The sequence below is a fragment of the Anas platyrhynchos genome, chromosome 2, assembly GCF_047663525.1.
Source record: "Anas platyrhynchos isolate ZD024472 breed Pekin duck chromosome 2, IASCAAS_PekinDuck_T2T, whole genome shotgun sequence".
Lineage (NCBI taxonomy): Eukaryota > Metazoa > Chordata > Aves > Anseriformes > Anatidae > Anas > Anas platyrhynchos.
Genome location: NC_092588.1, coordinates 60,169,952 through 60,187,403, shown reverse-complemented (window position 1 = coordinate 60,187,403; position 17,452 = coordinate 60,169,952). Strand labels below are relative to the sequence as shown.

General features: G+C 35.5%; 1 protein-coding gene across 12 annotated transcripts in view; it reads left to right on the top strand.

Moving 5' to 3' along the window:
* The window catches only part of NETO1 (neuropilin and tolloid like 1), a 77,153-nt gene that overhangs the window by 26,568 nt on the left and 33,133 nt on the right, over window positions 1–17,452 (top strand). For all 12 annotated transcript variants that reach the window (XR_011807606.1, XR_005263686.2, XR_005263684.2 and 9 more), the window contains exons 5-6: window positions 12,063–12,104; window positions 12,211–12,338. Coding sequence is in view for 8 of the 12 variants with exons in the window: in XM_038175332.2 (XP_038031260.1) it covers window positions 12,063–12,104; window positions 12,211–12,338 (170 nt within the window). In the remaining 4 variants the exon portion in view is untranslated. The remainder of the gene's footprint in view (window positions 1–12,062; window positions 12,105–12,210; window positions 12,339–17,452) is intronic.

The window sequence follows — 17,452 nt, the reverse complement described above, 5'->3', positions numbered from 1 at the left end:
CATTGCAAAACTGTAAAAATAAGTAAATGCTTTTGAACAACACTTTAAAACATTGCTTCAGAGATCATTACACATTAGAGAAAGGTTATTTGAATACTTTGATGTTGAAAGACTACACTGTGGTTTGTGTTAAGAAAGATTGCTTGAGTCATGAGAAAGATGATGAGAACAGGAATGCCAAATATTTTCTTAGAATCAAATTCAAAAAAACTGATGCCTTAGCGCATCCATTGTTAAAAACCTGTGGTAGCATGACAAAAGCAGACAGCATGAAATGTGTTATTCTGGTCACGTATCAGTCCCCTAGATGACACTGAGAAGCCAGAAGATGTTGTGTAACAGGACTTACAAACATCATTTGCCAGATGTTATCTGATAGTTGAAGCTCAAGAGACAATGTTATCAAATCTGCTGGCTTCGGTATGTGGGTTAATAAAAGATCATATGATACTATTTCTTGATTTTTTCCTTTCCTTTCTTTCCTGTAGCTCATTTCTAAACTCGATGTTGAAATGAATATTAAAAGAGAATGCAGTAAATTTATCAAAAGTATTTTATTCTTTATTGGTGATCTGATTTTATGGATTATAGTTATTAACTACTATCAACTACAAAGTTCATGCTAAAATTCTGCAAAATAAGTTTTTTTTTTTTTTTTTTTTTTTTTTAAAACTTAATAAAATGCATATTAGTGTAGTAGTTTAAAAATCATATTTGGATAATTTGAATTTCCTTAATTGTTTATGCTCTCCCCAAAATGACAATTTGTACCAGTAATAGAGTTATTTGTATTCCAGAATATTTCATGTCAGTGATATTCCAATATATGTGTGTTATATCAATGATCTACCGTGCTTTTAAATTTTTTTTTTTTTTTTTTTTTTTTTTTTTTTTTTTTTTTTTTTTTTATCACTAAAGCTTTAAATGATTCTTTCAAATCAAGCTAGGAAAAATCCTGCTGTTTGGCAGCCAGAAACTTGATCTGGTCAAATGAAATTTAATTATTGAGGACTTTTCAGCTTATTGTGCTGCCCTGCCAGTGAGGTGGCTGGGGGTGCACCAGGAGCTGAGAGGGGACACACAGAGCCAGGACAGCTGGCCTAAACTGGCCAAAGAGATATTCCTTGCTATATGGTGTCATGATGAATAAAACTTGTGGGAGTTGGCTAGGGTGGGACAGACATCCTCTGCTCAGGAACAAGCAAAGTGTTGGTCAGCAGGTGGTGAAAATTGTGTATCACTTGATTTTACGATTCTTTTATCATTATAATTAACAATTATTGTTATTATTTTCCCTTCCTCTTTCATCCTATTAAACTATCTTTACCTCAACCCAAGAGTTTTAACCTTAACCCCACCCCCCAGCCCTCCCACCCCTGATTCTCTCTCCCATGCCACTGGGTAGAGGGGAGTGAGCAAATGGTTGTGTGGTGTTTAGCTGCCTGCTGGGTTAAATCGCAACAACATTGTGTACTGCAGTGGATCACAATGTTTTTTTAATATTGAATGCAACGCAGAAGACCAGTTTTCATTTTTTTCATGATACTGAGCTAGTCAATTAGTGTAATATTCAATACACTAATTGCTAAATTCATATTAGATTGTGGACATAAACCTGTTTATGTTAAAATGAATATTAAAACTGTTAGCAAATCCAGTGGTAATTAAATTATTGCTTCAGATTGGTAGTTTTTAAAGAAAGAAGAAAAACTTAATATTTGTTTTTATGGAAACTATAATTTTTTAAATCTAAATTCCCAAGCTATGAAAACAGAATTTTAAATTATGTAATAAGTTGAATATAATAATTCTTTAACCTGACTAAGAGTGGGGTTTCTGTCACAAGGAAAACCAGAGGTAACTTTTTTTTTTAATTATTATTATTTTTTATTAGACATAAATATAAATCTGTTCAAACTCTAGATTACAGACACACACACACACCTTTTTTTTTTTTTTTTTTTTTTTTTTTCTTTTTTCCCTCATGGTTATGATAAACCAGTTTTAGAATCATTTAATGAACATTGAGTATGTGGCATAAGTGATACTCAGAAGAACTGACAATCCATTCCAAGGATCTTGTTTAAAGAAAAAAGTTTGAAAGGCTGAGGACATTTTGTTTTAGAATTTATCACCTTGCTAATTTTTTCATGTGGATATATGGCAAAACGTAGCTTCCTGTTACTGATGCACAAAGCTTTTTATTAATTAATTTAAGTGAAAACTATTTAGGGATAGGATTAATATGAATTATGTTTGTTTTAGTCAAATACATAGTAAAGCATACAGTAGGGTTCTCCTCATCAAAATAATAGAAGTCTCAACTGCACTGGTGTCTTGTTTCTAACAGATTATGTCTCTGCTATGTCACTATTAGCAATTAATCGTGGTTTGGATTTTACTCTGGCACTTTAATTGCCTGAAGTGGGATCAAAATGATCTATTCAAACAAAAGAGAATGTCACTCATGAAGCTGTAACCAACAGAAAGCAGCTGAAATGTAAGGCAAAAACTTAGCTGTAAATCTTTAGGTAGAGAAAGACTTATCAAAGTGTCTTCCTCGTGGAATCTCAGGAGAAGTTGAATTGCATAATGCTGGGAAGAGTGGAAGGGTTATTGCTCTCTTCTCATATATTATTTATATCCTTTAAATATCTAGATTTTATCCTGTATAATGAAATGTAAAATTCATAATTATTTGGGTAATTTAAGTAGGAATTCACAATTTAATACACTCAGCTTTTTTTTCTGAGAACTGGACTATCCTGAAAATCTTCCCCCTAGTGAAAACTTCTACACTGTGCTGTTAAAAATATTAATAAGGAAAAGACAGTGAAAAGATATCTCCAAGCTCATGAAAACCCATCTTCACATCCTGTAGAGAGTGATATGTAAATTTGGGAAAACTGCTGGGGTCAATAGCTCAGTGCTCCCTGAAGGAAAATGATTTCTAGGATAAACCTCCAAAAAGCAGGTGAAAGAAAAGCAAAACTGGTATTACTGTAAGCTATACTGTTATGTGTCCTGGAAGGACAGGACAGAAGACTTTTTTCCTTGAAGATGTTTCTTGGACTTGGTGCTGATATGCATCCCTCAGCAATTCCTTGAATTGCTGGGTTTTTAGAGTTCTTCTTATTTGATAAAAGTGGATATTCCACCATCTGTGGTAGGCATACACAATAGCAATTAGTGTTAATGATTCGGTTTAATAAATTATATATATATTTTTTCCTTTAGAAACAGTGCATTCAGGCTCCAGTGAAATGCAGTGAAAATCTAGACTTCTCCCTTTGTGTTAAATGTCTACAGATTTCTACTCCATTTTAAAAAACATCCCATGACATTGGCTTTTGGAATCATAAAGAGATTTTGTTATAGGAGAGCTCTACAATACATTTCATCCAATAACTTCCCAAAGTCTTGAAGCTGCACAGTGAACTAATGAAAGGCACTGTACTATGGCTATTTCACTTTCCATTCTAAGGATCATATTTTCAAGAGTATTGTGTCTATTTCTTCTTTCTAGATCTTATATGGCCAGATGATTAAACAATCTGTCGTTTTTGCAAACACAGCTAGATTCCCATTCTCATAAGGTTATTCACTTTAACAAAAGTACACCTGTTGCTTTGCTAGGCAGTAAGAGAAAATATTTGGAAATAGAAAGAGATCTCTTGTTAAAGTGGAAGATGAACTGTTCACACATGAGAACTAGAGGAGACACTTGTGGTTCTCATGAAAGATGAAGTTATCTTCACAAAAATGACATAACCTATATGCCATAGCTAGCATAGACAGCTACAGCAAGGGGTTGTCAGGTAGTATAAACACAATGCTGATGTTTCTGTCTGTATTGGAAATGCATCTTACTTTGTGGTCTATGTAGTTCTTCAAAATAATTGGGAATGTTGCAGTGAGTGTATTTGTTCTGGGTTTAAAAAATAAATAAATAAAAAAAAAATAAATACAAGGAAGGCCTTTCCCTTATGATAAATTCACAATGGTTACTTTATATTGAAAAATTATTCCTTTAGGTTCTCTCTCTTTCCTGGTAAATCTATGAAATAGACTGTTGTAACATGAACAGCTTCTTTGAAAAGATTATGCACAGTTATGTAGTGGTAGCAAGTAAAAAACTTGTAAATTGATTCAGTCTGAAAAAATAACGCTTAGCAACCAGTTGTGGCTAAACCTTCTGAGTCATTTTTCCCTATGCACTGCAGAGTGCATTGACAGTATTATTTTCTTGGATTGTTAAGAGTCATCTTTAACAAATCAGTGATACAAACCCTAAGCCTTGATACTATTATGATGAAATTGCATAACTGGGCCATATTCAACATCACTCATGAAAGGCTCTATGGCACTTCTATGTTGTACCTTTCTTCCTAGTGAAGTTTAGACACAATTAGTCAATCACAGGAAGCCACTGAGATATTATATTGGGATGACACATATACCGTACTGCCCTTGATGACTGAGAGTCAGTCCTCATGGTTCGGCTGCACTTTGTCAGCAGAGATTGCTTGGCTGCTATTCTCAGATAGAGTGGGCTCCTGAGCTCATTCATTCTTGGTTCAGACATTTCTGGACAACTGGCAGTATATGCAGCCCCTTAAGTATATGCAACCACTGTGCTGCATGAAGGGAATCTGATTCCTAATTGGGGCATTCAGGAGCAAGTACAGATACTTAACATAATAAAAATTATCTGCCAAATAATCCCACCCAGATCATCAAGGACCCCAGACTTCCTCTTTCCATTGAGCAGTCTCAGAGTATGATGTTGCTGCCCATTACTGCTCTCCTTTTTAGAGTACGTCTATAATGCAGTATCAAGAAGTACTTCTCACTTTTGGAATTTAGCTGCACATACTGAATAGCCCAAAAACTTTTTGAGGACGTGACCTATGAGCCCTCTCACCTTCCAGAACAGTTCCTTGGTTCCTGTCCATACAAAATTTACAATGGAGAAAGAACCTGCTCTAAGTAGGTGACAGAGCAGACAGGGGAGGAAAGCAGGCACAATATCATGCAATTTATCAATCCTGCCATTGTGTACCCAAAAAGAGAAATCCAAATTCAATCTCTGTATTCATGTATTCTTTTCTAGTAGAGTTCATTCAGGCGATTTCTTGTCTAAGTATTTTGACCAATCTTAGCAAGAAGCTACATAAAGATACAGATTTTGCTTTTTCATTTCCAAAACGATGTCAAAGAAACAAGTATTAACTTTTGGTATAAAAATGCCTAGCTCTTGTTAACATGTGCAGTATATCTCAGGTCGCCATGGTAGTGAAGTTTGTTTGTCAGTATAATATACCAGTTACAGCCTACAGATGCTTTGCTTGTCAATATGAACTAAGATCAGTAAATATGACATTAGAAGAAATAAAAAACAAAACAAAACAAAACAAACAAACAAACAAAAATCTCTGGGAGGCAGTCTGTGTTATTTCAACAATACTACAGTACTATAAGGAATCAAGTTGAAGTAGCTAGAGTGAGTGGATTGTATTTTTCTGTGATTTTTTTAAATTATGATGTTGCATCCCCTACTGCTTGCAGCATTCGTTTATAAAATTTCTTCCTAAGAAAAATAGTAGCTGTGTACTTTACATTGAATCAGAAACACAAGACAAAGTAGTCTCTCCTGATGGAACTACATCTTCAAAAACAGAGCGAATACTCCAGAGTATTCTTTCAACTTACTTGGTTTCACATGACTTCCTGCCGATGTAAGACTTTAAGGTGAAATATTAAGAGTCATAGTCACTTCTACATTGCCTTTAAATTCTTTCGTAACTGTGCTGAGGAGTGAACAATATACAAAGCACTGTTTTAGATTATATGTATATTAAAAAAAAAAAAAGTACATAAAAATACATAGAAAACAAATAGAAAGTGTAGCACATACTCTTGCCAGATAGAATTTTTATAGAACTGTTTTTTCAGGGTGTCTAGGAAACTATATGTTTTCTTTTAGGATCTTGTTGTATCTTTAATACAGATATAGACATATTAATTGAAGTTTCAATAAGACTACAGAACTGAAAATTGGAACAAATATTATTTTCAGCTAACAATACAACAGTTTTTATTTATTTTTATGTATCTACTCCACTTAATACTTCTGTACTACTTAACACTTTTCCCTCACTCTCTCAGCAGAACATTTAAGTCCCCTTGCTTGTACACCACAAAATGTTTGCTTATAGATTTTTTTTTCCTATTTTATAATTATTTTTGTGATTCTTTAGCTTATTTCAATACTTTTAAAATCTTTTGGTCATCATCCAGTCTTTGCATTGCATCATCAAATACTATAAGACAACCACATACAATAACTTAGAACAATCCTGCCTTTTTTTCTGAGTTCTGCAAACTCTGATTTTACAGAAAATTACCACTCAAGAATGCAGGACTGACATAAACTCCCATAAATAATTGTAAAAATTACCTGGTTTCATAAACTTGAAAATAAATAACTAGTGGCTTGCTAAATATTGCAGTTCTGCTTACTCTTTCACAAGCATTTGAATGTAAAATTAGGTCTTTGATAAATACTATGATAGGCAACAATGTGTATGCACTAGAATTCCTTAAATATTAATAGAATGAAGCTTGAATGACTATTTCTAGTTAGTCAAATACAAGAAAATGAAAAGATATATCTATAGCTGTCTGTTCAATAAATTAAGTTGAACGTTTTCCTTATTCAGCAAATAAGGTTTCTACATACTTTGAATATTCTTGGTATATATCCATTAAAAAAGTAGGTTTTGTATTCAAAAATAACATCAACTTGCTTATGTTTCAGACATCAACTCTCTATACCATATAGTTTGATCAATTAATTCCTTCTTCTCTAATTTATTGAAAAAACAACAACAAAAAACAACAACAACAAAAAAAAAACTCTATCAAAACGTCTCACAATTTAATTTCAAAACAGCGTTCATATCTGCAGCAAGATTTTGTGGCACACATTTCCTTCATCTTGACTTCTGACCATACATTAATTGTTCCTATTCTTCAATATGTATACTTTATTCAGATATAAACAATCCCATGAAATTAAGTAGATCCTAGACCTAAAATATTCTAAGAAATACCAAGTTAATAATCACATTACTTGAAACAAAAACAAATTCCACCAGACTGAGTCTGCCTGGGATTTGTCTAACATATGCTTTTACTTTAGATTTATATTTTGACTAGGAATATCACTGTCAGCCACTTTTGGTGTTTAGTTATTACCGTATCACAGAATGATGGAGTTTGAACAGGACCTCTGGATCACTTGGTCCAACCTCCGGTTTACCAGGGCAATCTGGGGCAGACTTCCCAGGATCATGTTCAGAGGGAACATACTGTATTTCAGGTTGTGCCTGTTTCCTCTTGTCCTGCTATTGGTTACCACTGATAAAAGCCTGGCTCCCTCTTCTTTGCAAACTCCCTCCAGCTATTTATATACATGAAGAAGATATTACCTGAGCCTTTTCTTCTCCAGGCTGAACAGTCACAATTATCTCTGCCTTTCCTCATAAGAGAGATGTTCCAGTCCCTTCACCATCTTTATGTCCTTTCTTTGGACTCTCTTCAGCATCTCTGTTGCAGTTTGTATTGGGAAATTCAATATTGGACACAGGCGTGGCCTCACCAATGCTGAGTAAAGCTTTCTTGGTAGCAAGAGCACCTTTCTAACTCATATTCACTTGTCCACCGGGACCAGTATGTACTAGTGCCTGGGGCTGTTCTACCTCAGGTCTATGAACACCTTGTTGAACTTCGAGATTCCTGCTAGACCATTTCTCCGGCCTGTCAAGGTTCCTCTAGATGGCACCATTGACCCTCTGGTGTATCCACTACTCCCAGGTTTGTGTCCTCTGCAAACCTGCTGAGTATATGCTCTCCACCATCTTCCAGACCAGAATTGCAGCCAATATTGTGCCCTGTGTTATAATATAGTTACTACTCTCTAACTAGACTTTGTGACACAGATCACCATCCTCTGGGCCTGGCTGTTCATCCACCTCTGTTTCCTCATCCAGCCCATTTTTTAAAAATAAAGGAAATCTATAGATTTTCATAATTTTTGCCTTGGGCCACTCTGAATTTTCTTTTTCTGCTTGCTTGTCAGTAACTCTGAATAATTTGGCACATATTTTTACATCTCATAATATTTTTCAAATGTAATTCTGTGCTTCACAGAGACCTTACAGGAAAACCTGTGTTAACTAAACATTACAGGAATCTATTATTTGTAGAATGGGTTATAATATATCACCAAAGGAAATTTTTGGATACTCTTGTTTGTTTATTTGTTTCAAGAGAGATGTTCAATGCTGCAGCAAAGAATACCAGAATTTATTGTGGCTTCAAGATCTTCCATTTACATAACTTTTACACATTTACACATTTTTTATATAAAACCCCTGTTTTACAGATTTTGTTTTATGAGAGAGATCCCCATTAAAAATAAATAAATAAATCCATGTACTACAGTCCTCTCAAGACTTATTACCTCATATTTTTCTCTCTCATTATAGGTGATCAATCTTATTTTTCACAACAAAATTTTTCTGACTTTGGATTCTTCCCTAATGAAACATAGTTTTCATTAGGTGCAAAAGAAAAGAGTATCTGGCTATCAGAAGATCTAGCCAGTCAGTATTTAGATATCATTAAAAGGTTTCTGACTCAGCCAAGCTGATAATAACAATTTGATTGAATTACATACAGAAGAGCTGCTAAAGTATAATCTATTTAATAGTAGATTATTTCAAAACCAGACATTTGTTTTGGCAATATGCTTAAACATGGTAGAAATCTCAGTATTTCTCATAATACCTTACTTACAAATCATTGCTTTTATTATAATAATACTGGTTATTAATGTGTAATAAAGCATGTTATATACTTTATTACATTATCACTCTCAAAATCATGTAATCATAGAATCATAAAGGTTGAAAAAGACCTCAGAGATAATATGGTTCAACTGCCCCCCTACCACCAATATTACACACTAAACCATGTCCCTAAGTACAACATACAACCTTTCCTTAAACACCAACAGGGACAGCGACTCCACCACCTTCCTGGGCAACCTGTTCCAATGTCTACCTATTCTTTCTGAGAAGAAATTTCTCCTAATTTCCAACTGGATCCCCCCTGGCACAAGTTGAGGCTATTTCCTCTAGTCCTATCGCTAGTTTTCTGTGAGAAGAGGCCAACTCCCAGCTCCCCACATCTTCCTTTGAGGCAGTAGTAGTGAGTAATAAGGTTTCCCCTGAGCCTCCTCTTCTCCAGACTAAACAACACCAGTTTCCTCAGCCACTCCTCATAGGACTTTTGTTCCAGGCCCTTCACTGGCTTCGTAGCCCTTCTCTGGACACACTCCATGGCCTCAATGTCTTTCTTGTACCAAGGGGCCCAAAGCTGAACACAGTACTTGAGGTACCAGAGCTGACTACAGGGGGTCCTGGTCCTGCTGGCCACATTATGCCTGACACAAGCCAGGATGCCGTTGGCCTTCTTGGCCACCTGGTTACACTGCCAGCTCACGTTCAGGTGAGCATCAAGCAACACCTCCAGATCCCTTTCCTCTGCATAGCCACTCTGCCCCAAGTCTGTAGCATTGTATGGGGTTGTTGTGGCCAAAATGCAAGACCTGGCACTTAGCCATGTTGAACCTCATCCCATTGGCCTCTGCCCATTAATCCAGCCTGTCCAGAACCCTCTGCAAATATTGAATGGTTGTAAACACAGCTGAGTACTTGCATGTCCACTTCTAGATCTACCATATTTCTAGAATGTTAACAGATTTTTACATTTTTGTGTGATTTTATTATAACTGTATTGTTAAAAAAAATGGGAACATATATTCAGATATGTTTTGTGGGTCAAAGTACATGATTGCACTTCAGACATTAAGTTTCTTGAAGAAAGAGATTTTGCAAATTAATTGTAAATATTAAAGCAGCAACAAGAATGAGCTGTACACTAATTGTAAGGTATGCTCAGACTTCGAAACCTCAGAGCAAAAAGTCATTCATGTTTTCTTTCTGACATGCAGTCTGCCTTCAACATCCTCCACATCCCTATCACCCCACCCCCAATCCTTATTTCTAATATGTTAAGTAAGGCCAGTAAATCAGCAAGGAATCTTGCTATCAACACTCCTATCTATGAAAAACCTTTCATATAGGAGAAATCCTGTCGGAACTTTTTTCTACCTCTTTTCTCCTCTCTACTTTGTAAATTTGCTGGAGTGTTTTGGGTAGATCAGACAGATCTCTGTAAACTCAGACTAGAAGAAATGTGATGGATACACTAGACATGATTTGAACCAGTAAAGTGTACATCGTTTAAACACCTTGCTTTCAGCAGTAGATAACAACATATGAGTATGTTAACAGAAATATCTAATTACATTTATTATCGTATCTATCTGCTGATCTATAAAACTGAATAAACTGAATAACAATTAATACTAATTGCCTATTCAATTATATTTGCAGTCCCTTAAGTTAATGAGTATTTAGTCAAGACTTATATTGTGCCACTGTAAGAGGAAAACTGGGAAATAAAAAAAAAAAGCAGCAGCCTGGTTATAACAAGACAGTTTTAAAATGTGATTTTAAAACTCTGCTTTTGACAGCATATCCTCATTGCTCAGGCTAAAATTGCTGTTCTTGCTCATAAGACACTAGACTTTGTTTTTCATGATATTATTTGCTTATAATTGTTACTGTACAAACTAAACAATGGTTAAAGGGGAACAGCCGGTTTTGCTGTATTGGTTTGGTTTTACTCCAGTTGATTTCCAACTGTCAGACTCATTGTTTTTATACCTTTGGATACATTGAGTCAATCCTGAAACAATAAGATGAGTTCCATGATTATATTGTATAGCTCAAATTCAACCTTGATTTTCTTTTTGTGCAGTCCTTTTGAGGCCTGGGTGGAATGTGGCCCAGGAGAAGCTTGATGCAGAGTGTTTACTTGTAGATGTGTAACATTGTTTTCAGAAGACCAGATCCTGCCAAATTTCAAGAAAGAAAGAAAGAAAGAAAGAAAGAAAGAAAAAAAGACAGACGACAGTGGGTTTCCTTTTTGTTCTCTTTCCCATGAAGATGGGAAAAATAACACAGAATTTTCATGTTAAATAGCATAATAGTGCAAGAGATTAAAACAAACAAACAAACAAAAAAACAAACAGACAAAACAGACAAGACTAGTCTATTTTGAGGAGATAATTGAAATAATTTAGCCCCTTTCACATTTCTGGCAATATAGTCAAACTGCAGCAAAATTTTACAAAATGTTGGTTTGTCTATGGATAGCTGTTTATTGAACCATAGATCCATGACCAAACTCATTTCATATAAGTGTTATATCTGGCTATAAAAGCAAAATACAAAGGATCTCAGACAATAAATATTATCATGTTTATCTTATTAAAAATAACACATGTATTAGACTTATTACCTTGTTAACACAATAAATTCCATGGTAAATTCTTATGATATGTATTCCTGGAATACCAAATTGATTCCTCTGAGAAAGAAAGAAACTCCTTATTTTTGGTAGATATGATATTCATAACCACAGAATGAAATTGTGTTCCAATAATGCTGTTAAATAAGGGTTTCTGAATGGATTTGTAAATATATCTTTTTCATTAGACTGATATTTCTAATTTAACTGATGTTAAAATATCATGGGTAGCTGTGTGATGTTCTTGCTTTCTAGTGTGTACAGATTTTGTTTTTTAATTCATTCTTCTGAAAGAGAGTGAGACAGGGAAAATTGTGACAACATTTTTAAAGCAGGATTCCATAATAGAAAAATATAATAACTTTGCATGATATTACCACCACTTTCTGCATTAATAATTAGTGTGTTGTCATAGCTTTTTAAGTCTGTTGCAAGAAACAAGTCACATTCCAAAGAAATAAATGTATAATTATATCACTGAAGTGTCCAGTTTTAATGCATTGACATTATACACAAGATATTGAACAAAACTAATTTTCTCTTTCTCAATTTTCAAGATCCCGATTTTAAGGACCTTGGAGTTTTGAAACCATTGCCAGGTTGGTATATTGGTTCTTCCTAAGACTTGGAAGCCTTTGCATTCTGCTGTAGAAAATATTTTTGTTTGCTGTTCAGGATTCATTCTTCTGGTATTTTGTTATTTAGTTTGTGAGTTTGAGATGGGAGGACCTGAAGGAATTGTGGAATCTATACAAATTGTCAAAGAAGGAAAAGCTTCTGAAACTGAAGCAGTAGACTGTAAATGGTACATCAGAGCACCACCCAGATCCAAGGTCAGTCCTTTGTCCACTTGCTGATTTTCCACTTAATTTAAGAAATTGACTTTTCTAATATGCTGTGCATTTCTTAGTACAGACAGCTCTTGTTTAATAACTTTACAGCTTGAACTTACAAACTGTTTTTTCCTTCTGCTGTTGAAAGGTAATTTTTCACCTCAATCAAAACAACCTTCTTTCTCTATAAATAATGATGTGGGCAGCATTAATGTGCTTTTTGTGCCGTAAGTAATTTTCTTAAATTCATCTTTAATTTTGCTCATATGTTTAAAGAATTGGTGTGTTTAGTTAAGTGGGAGGTGATCTTATCTAACACAGAGACTATTAATAGAAAACTGCTGGGTCCCTAAGATCATTACTGTTTCTCATCTTGGAATGGTGAAAATGGAGTCAAGGTAAATTAAAGTTACTATGTACAAGGTCTTTAGTTCCTTTGTTTTAGAACCACTGACAAAAAGAGATAGTGTTCTCATTTCTCTCTCACCATAATCAGCAAAACAGGTCTTTGTAACACACAGGACAGTGCTGCAATGAATTTAATGATTTTTTATTTTTTATTTTTAATTTTGCTTGAGTTCGTCTCTTATCAGTTATTATTTGGATTAATTGTTGCTGGCTATACTACTGTTTCTCCTCTCTGCAATTGGAACATCTCTGTGCTCCCACCTACTTTCATTTAGACTGCGAAAGAGAACTCCCCAGTATATTTTTACTATCTGTTTTTTATTGTACTAGAAAAGGTTTACAAGGTATAATTTTTATATCCAATAATCTCTGGATCTTTAAACAGGTATGGTTTTTGTGTGTAATCCTAGAGCAGACTGTATGGAATACATTACACTGTTCCAGCACTGAATATTGAATAAGCAAGATGAAGGGTTTCCAGTAGAGAAAAATGCATTAGTATCAAAATTTTTTCTATTGTGAAAGTTTAGGTGTTGAACAGTTGGCTCATAAGACTACAGATAAATTATTTCCAGAATATGTTTTAGTCTCATATTTTTTACTTTTTGGAAAATTGAATATTCATAAATGTTTCCAATTAAGTAGATGAAGTTTCCAGAATATACATGTGAAATGACTGGACTAATTTATCATTATTACACATTATATACTTAGATATTAGTTGGTAAGAAAACTGATAAACACACTATTAAAATATAGATTCAGCACAATTAAATAAGCTAATAAAATTGCCCTACAGTTTTAATTCTACTGTATTCTTAGTTGGTCAGATAATGTCATCATGACATTCTTATTTGATCTAACTTTAAAGTGCCACATGATTTAAAGTCTTCCTAGAAATGTCATATTTATTTATCTGTAGGATTTATCCACAATTTAGTCCTGATATAAAAAAACAATATATGTAGCCATGTAACTGTAACCATAGTGTGTAACAGAAGTATGCCACACTACCACTGTCAATAGAGGGTTAGTTCTTTGTGAATAGGTTAGTCTGTGAATTTTTATACTTGGATTTAGCTGTACTTCATCTCAAAAAGCATAGACTAGCAAAAGAGTATATGGAAGGGAAAGCAATGAGAAAATTCTAAAAGGCATGAGGAGAGATCAAAAGTTTTTAAATATCGCATTAAGATTCTAGTGAAGGAGAGTGTTATGAGACAGTATCTAAAAAGTTTTAATAACAAGGAAGGGCTGCTCCGATGTCCATGGCTCAGACAAGTCATGGTTCTGCATTGGAAAAAGATTGATTCTGGTTAAATGTTAGGGAAAAAAATTATGGAGTGGATTATAAATGATTGGTTAAGGAGGTTTGTTCAGCCAGCATGGCTAACATTGTTAAAGGGGAGATAAAGTGAATAAATAAAGATAAATAAATAACTAAATAGTAGACAAACATTACTAATCTTACCTTTAGAAAGAGGGGTGGTCTGGGTCATCTCCTGAAGAATCTTCTTGTTCCCGTCTTACAGAATTCTCTGGGTAAAGACATTAAACAATATAACAGCACATAAATCAGCTTTTCCGAACATGTAAATGAAAGCTTTTTTGGTAAGGTAGGAAAAGCCAATTTTGAAGCCTTGATTCAATTTGAAGGACAACTAATTTAGCATTTGAACTTTATTAGTCTGTTTTTCATATACATATATATATATATATATATATATATGTTTATATACACAAACACATGTATGTCCATGGTATTTCCACACTGGGAATGTTTGAAAAATATTCAAGTATTAGGGAACAAATGAATGGATAATTTTTGAAAAAATCATGTAAGAAGTAAGATCTATGTTAATATTGTTTATAGGTCTGAATTCTGTTGTCCATATTTTACAGTCTGCTTCCTCTGTGGTTATCTACCCTTGAATTAATGACATATTCAGTACAATGTCAGTGACTTCATTCTAATTTATAGCAGTATCCACCTATGAAAACAGGCTTTCCAGCTAAGAACAGTAAGAACTCATCAACTGTCTTTATATCTACATGCTCCTGTACTCTGAGCTGTACTGTTTGTTACTGGGAACTATGCCTAAAAGGTCAGTGTTTCTCAGACAGAATTTGGGTTGGATCCTTACATTTTAGTTTCTTAAACTGTGCCAGAGTGTGAGCTGTTTGCAATTTCATTTGGCTTAAGCTCATCCAATCTAAACTGTCTGCAGAAGGAAGATATAAGTCCCTTCCATGGTTTACAGTTTCAGATTCAAGCCAAGTCTGAGCTCAACATGTATGCAATGAGATCAGTCTGGGTGTAGGAATTTGAGAGCTCTAAGCCTGAACTTCAGCCTGACGGTCTGGGTGTAACATTGCTGCTACTCTTAGCAAGCTAGAATGGGACAGAGAATGGTACATTTCTTGCACATGCTTAAAATACTGAGTCATCACAGATCACCTTGTAGCACAAAAATTAAAATGCTGAAAATGCATGCAGAATGGAAACTTTCTCTAAGTGTAGAAGAAAGCAGAAGGCAGCTTAAACAGAACTTCAATTTTTATGCAGACTTGCAGCCTTATGTTTGATAGAGATGGGTTGCAAAATGTGTGATTAATGCATTCATTTGAAGTCAATTCCTGCTGAGTAAGATAACTGTGAACCTGGAGTTCAGAAATACTGGGGGTTCTGTATTACATGTAGAAGTAGATTTCAATCAATAAAGAACAAGACTGGCAAATAAAGAAGAGAGATGCTGATTGAATGTGGCAACCTACTCAGAACAATAAAGAGGTAAAAGAACCTCTCCATTCCAAGATACTTGGCCCTTCACTGCAAAACAAATGCCAAAAGAGAAATTAGGTAAGTTTATTGCACTGGGATTTCAAAAACTTTGGAATCATCTTTGGCTACAGCTGTGGATAAACAAAGAATCCTTTATTTGTGAATAGAAAATTAGAAATAAAAAATAATGATGGGAAGCAATGTCAAGGCATATGCAAGACAAAGAGTTGATCTGAGACAGCCAGAATGGCTTCACCAAGGGCAGATTGTGCCTGACCGATTTGGTGACCTTCTATGACGGAGTGACTGTATCAGTTGACAAGGGAAGACCGACCAACATCATCTACCTGGACTTCTGTAAGGCCTTGTCATGGTCCTACATGACATCCTGATCTCCAAATTGAAGAGACATGGATTGACGGGTGGATAAAGAGTTGGCATGAAGATTGCACCCAGAGAGTGGGGGTCAATGGCTCTATGTCCACGTGGAGGCTGGTGATGAGTGGTGTCCTTCAGGCATCTCTCCTGGGACTGGTACAGTTTAAAATCTTTATCAATGACATAGGCAGTGGGATTGAGTGCATCCTCAGCAAGTTTGCAGATGACACCAAACTGAGTGGTGCAGTTGATACAACAGAAGGAAGGGATGCCATCCAAAGGGAACTAGAGAAGCTTGAGAAGTGGGCACCCATGAACCTAATGAGGTTCAATAAGTCTAAGTGCAAGGTTCTGCACCTGGATCAGGTGCATGAGTACAGACTGGGAGAAGAACTCATTGAGCTCATGTCAGCTCTGCAGAGAAGGACTTCGGGGTTCTGGAAAAGCTTGACATGAGCCAGCAGTGCGCACTTGAAGCCCAGAAGGCCAACCGCATCCTGGGCTGCATCAAAAGGCAAGTGGCTAGCAGGTCAAGGAAGGTGATTGTCCCCCTCTACTCAGCCCTTGTGAGGCCCCACTTGGAGTACTGCATCCAAGTCTGAGGCCCCCAGCACAAGAAGGATGTTAACCTGTTAGCGCGGGTCCAGAGGAGGACCACAAAGGCTCTCAAAGGGCTCGAGCACCTCTCCTACAAAGAACATCTGAGAGAGATGGTGCTTTTCAGCCTAAAGAAGAGAAGGCTCTGATGTGACCTTATTTCAACTTTTCAGTTCTTAAAGGGGTCATAAAAAAGATGAAGAGCAACTTTTTGCTCAATCAGATAATGACAGGACAAGAGGGAATGGTTTTAAGCTAAAAGATGAGAGATTTTTCTTAGATGTTAGGAGGAAATTCTTCACTCAGAGGGTGGTGAGGCAGTGGAACAGGTTTCCCAGAGAGGTTGTGGATTCCCCACCCCTGGAAGTGTTCAAGACCAGGTTGGGTGAGGCCCTGGGCAACCTGATCTAGTGGGTGGCATTCTTGTCCATGGCAGAGAGGTTGGAACTAGATGATCTTCAAGGGCCCTTCTAACCCAAGCCATTCTATGACTTTATGACTCTATGAATTTCTTACTTTCTGTTTGGGGTGAAAAGGTAGAGGAAAAGATTGTCAGGAAACATTTTTCTATTTTGGATACATCAGCAGAGTTTGACAAAGCCCAAATAGATAGAAAATGTATGTTTGTGATGATGTGGTGCTCCTTTTGGTGGTAACTTCCCCAGCAAACTACCATCATATTGTGCTTAGTCCTTGAGTGGTTTTGTAGGGGAAAAACCTAACCAACCAACAAACCAACCAAACAAGAAACAATAAATAGTAGATTTTGATGGTAAAAGTAATAAAATATTTACAAATACGATGTTCCGGTTCTGACACAAAACTATAAGAAGTGTTCATAATCAAAAACTCTGGGCAGCATAGGAAGGAAGACAAGTGTCCAAAGCACAGACAGGGGGTTTGGAACTGGATGATCTTTAAGGTCCCTTCCAACCCAAGCCATTCTATG